The 1,236-nt window shown below is 44.2% G+C and overlaps 1 protein-coding gene across 2 annotated transcripts in view; it reads left to right on the top strand.

Annotated features, from left to right (window-relative positions):
* The window catches only part of LOC138950812 (uncharacterized), a 12,912-nt gene extending 11,676 nt beyond the window's left edge, over positions 1 to 1,236 (top strand). For both annotated transcript variants that reach the window (XM_070322529.1, XM_070322530.1), the window contains one exon: positions 262 to 1,236. In XM_070322529.1, the coding sequence (XP_070178630.1) occupies positions 262 to 515 (254 nt within the window). In that variant the 3' untranslated portion in view covers positions 516 to 1,236. The remainder of the gene's footprint in view (positions 1 to 261) is intronic.

Genomic DNA, 1,236 nt, shown 5'->3' with positions numbered 1-1,236 from the left:
TGTAGGCTACATGTGAGTTGTGCGTTTGTGTATGTCGGTACATGCGCTCTTGAATGCATTATTTATGTATGTGTGTGCGTGTGTGTGTGTGTGTGTGTGGGGGGGGGGGTGTGCATGTGTATATATCGACATGTGAGTTGTGCGTGTGTGTGTGTCTGTGCATGTGCGCTTGAATGCATTATTTATGTGTGATCGTGTGTGTGTGTGTGTGTGTGTGTGTGTGTGTGTGTGTGTGTGTGTGTGTGTGTGTGTGATTCTCAGGTCCAGAGACATTGCCACTACTGGTCAGCACCCCGAGTGAAAGTAGCTCCGCTCACGCAGGCCTGATTGTTGGCGTCGTTGTTGCTTCTGTCATCTTGATCATCATCATCGCCGCTGTCATCGCCGTATTTCTGTTCCGGAGACGCCGCAACCACAGCGAGAAGGAGGAAACGGAAGAGAAGGAGGAGAAGCAAACTGAAAAAAAGAATACATATTACACAATGCTCATTAGGAATTCTTTTTGGGCACCCTGAGTGCTTCACTGAGCACAGAAAGTCGCGAGATATTCCCAATGTGAGTTTCTATAGAATATGGTGTAGTATATTAAAGGCACACTCAGCTTCACACAAACCATCCGTTTCTGGTCACAGACACTGTCAGGCTTTTACACACAGTGCAAACACCCTTTCGTTTAAACACTCACCGCTTGAGAACCTCCTTGGTGCCCTCTGTAAAGAGCGAGCATTTTTCAAAGAATTTATTTTTGCGTGGCCAGCCGGATTGTCATGTACCACAATCGGACGCCTCGTTTTGGCGCTAGAACTAACTTTTAAAATCTAAATAATAAATTGACAGCTTGTTACACAAACATTCTGAAATCATAAAATAATTATTTTTTCATCAAGACAAGATCAGTAGAATTCGAAGTTTTGAAAGTTTGAAAAAAGGGAGCCCGGAAGCTTGTGATGCAAGGTCGTTTTTACCCAAGCAGACACATTTTCTGCATAGCGCGTGCTTCTTTGACGCCAACCGCCGCCGATAAGTTTGTGTGACTCGCAGTCGTTTGTTGCATTTTAGATTCAGAGGTACACAATAATGTCCTATTGCAGATACAGCGAGTCGCATTGAAATCACAAACTGACGACTAAATTGTGAGAAAAAAAGGAAAGTGCATCACACGGGTCCACGAAATCTGGCGTGTGGTTTACGCAAGCTAAATAGCCATTCAGACAAACTGTGTCATTTAATACTGTT

This window comes from Littorina saxatilis, linkage group LG16 (assembly GCF_037325665.1).
Source record: "Littorina saxatilis isolate snail1 linkage group LG16, US_GU_Lsax_2.0, whole genome shotgun sequence".
In the NCBI taxonomy this organism is placed as follows: domain Eukaryota; kingdom Metazoa; phylum Mollusca; class Gastropoda; order Littorinimorpha; family Littorinidae; genus Littorina; species Littorina saxatilis.
The sequence above is the reverse complement of the archived record's forward strand: the minus strand, read 5'-3'. Positions and strand labels throughout refer to the sequence as shown.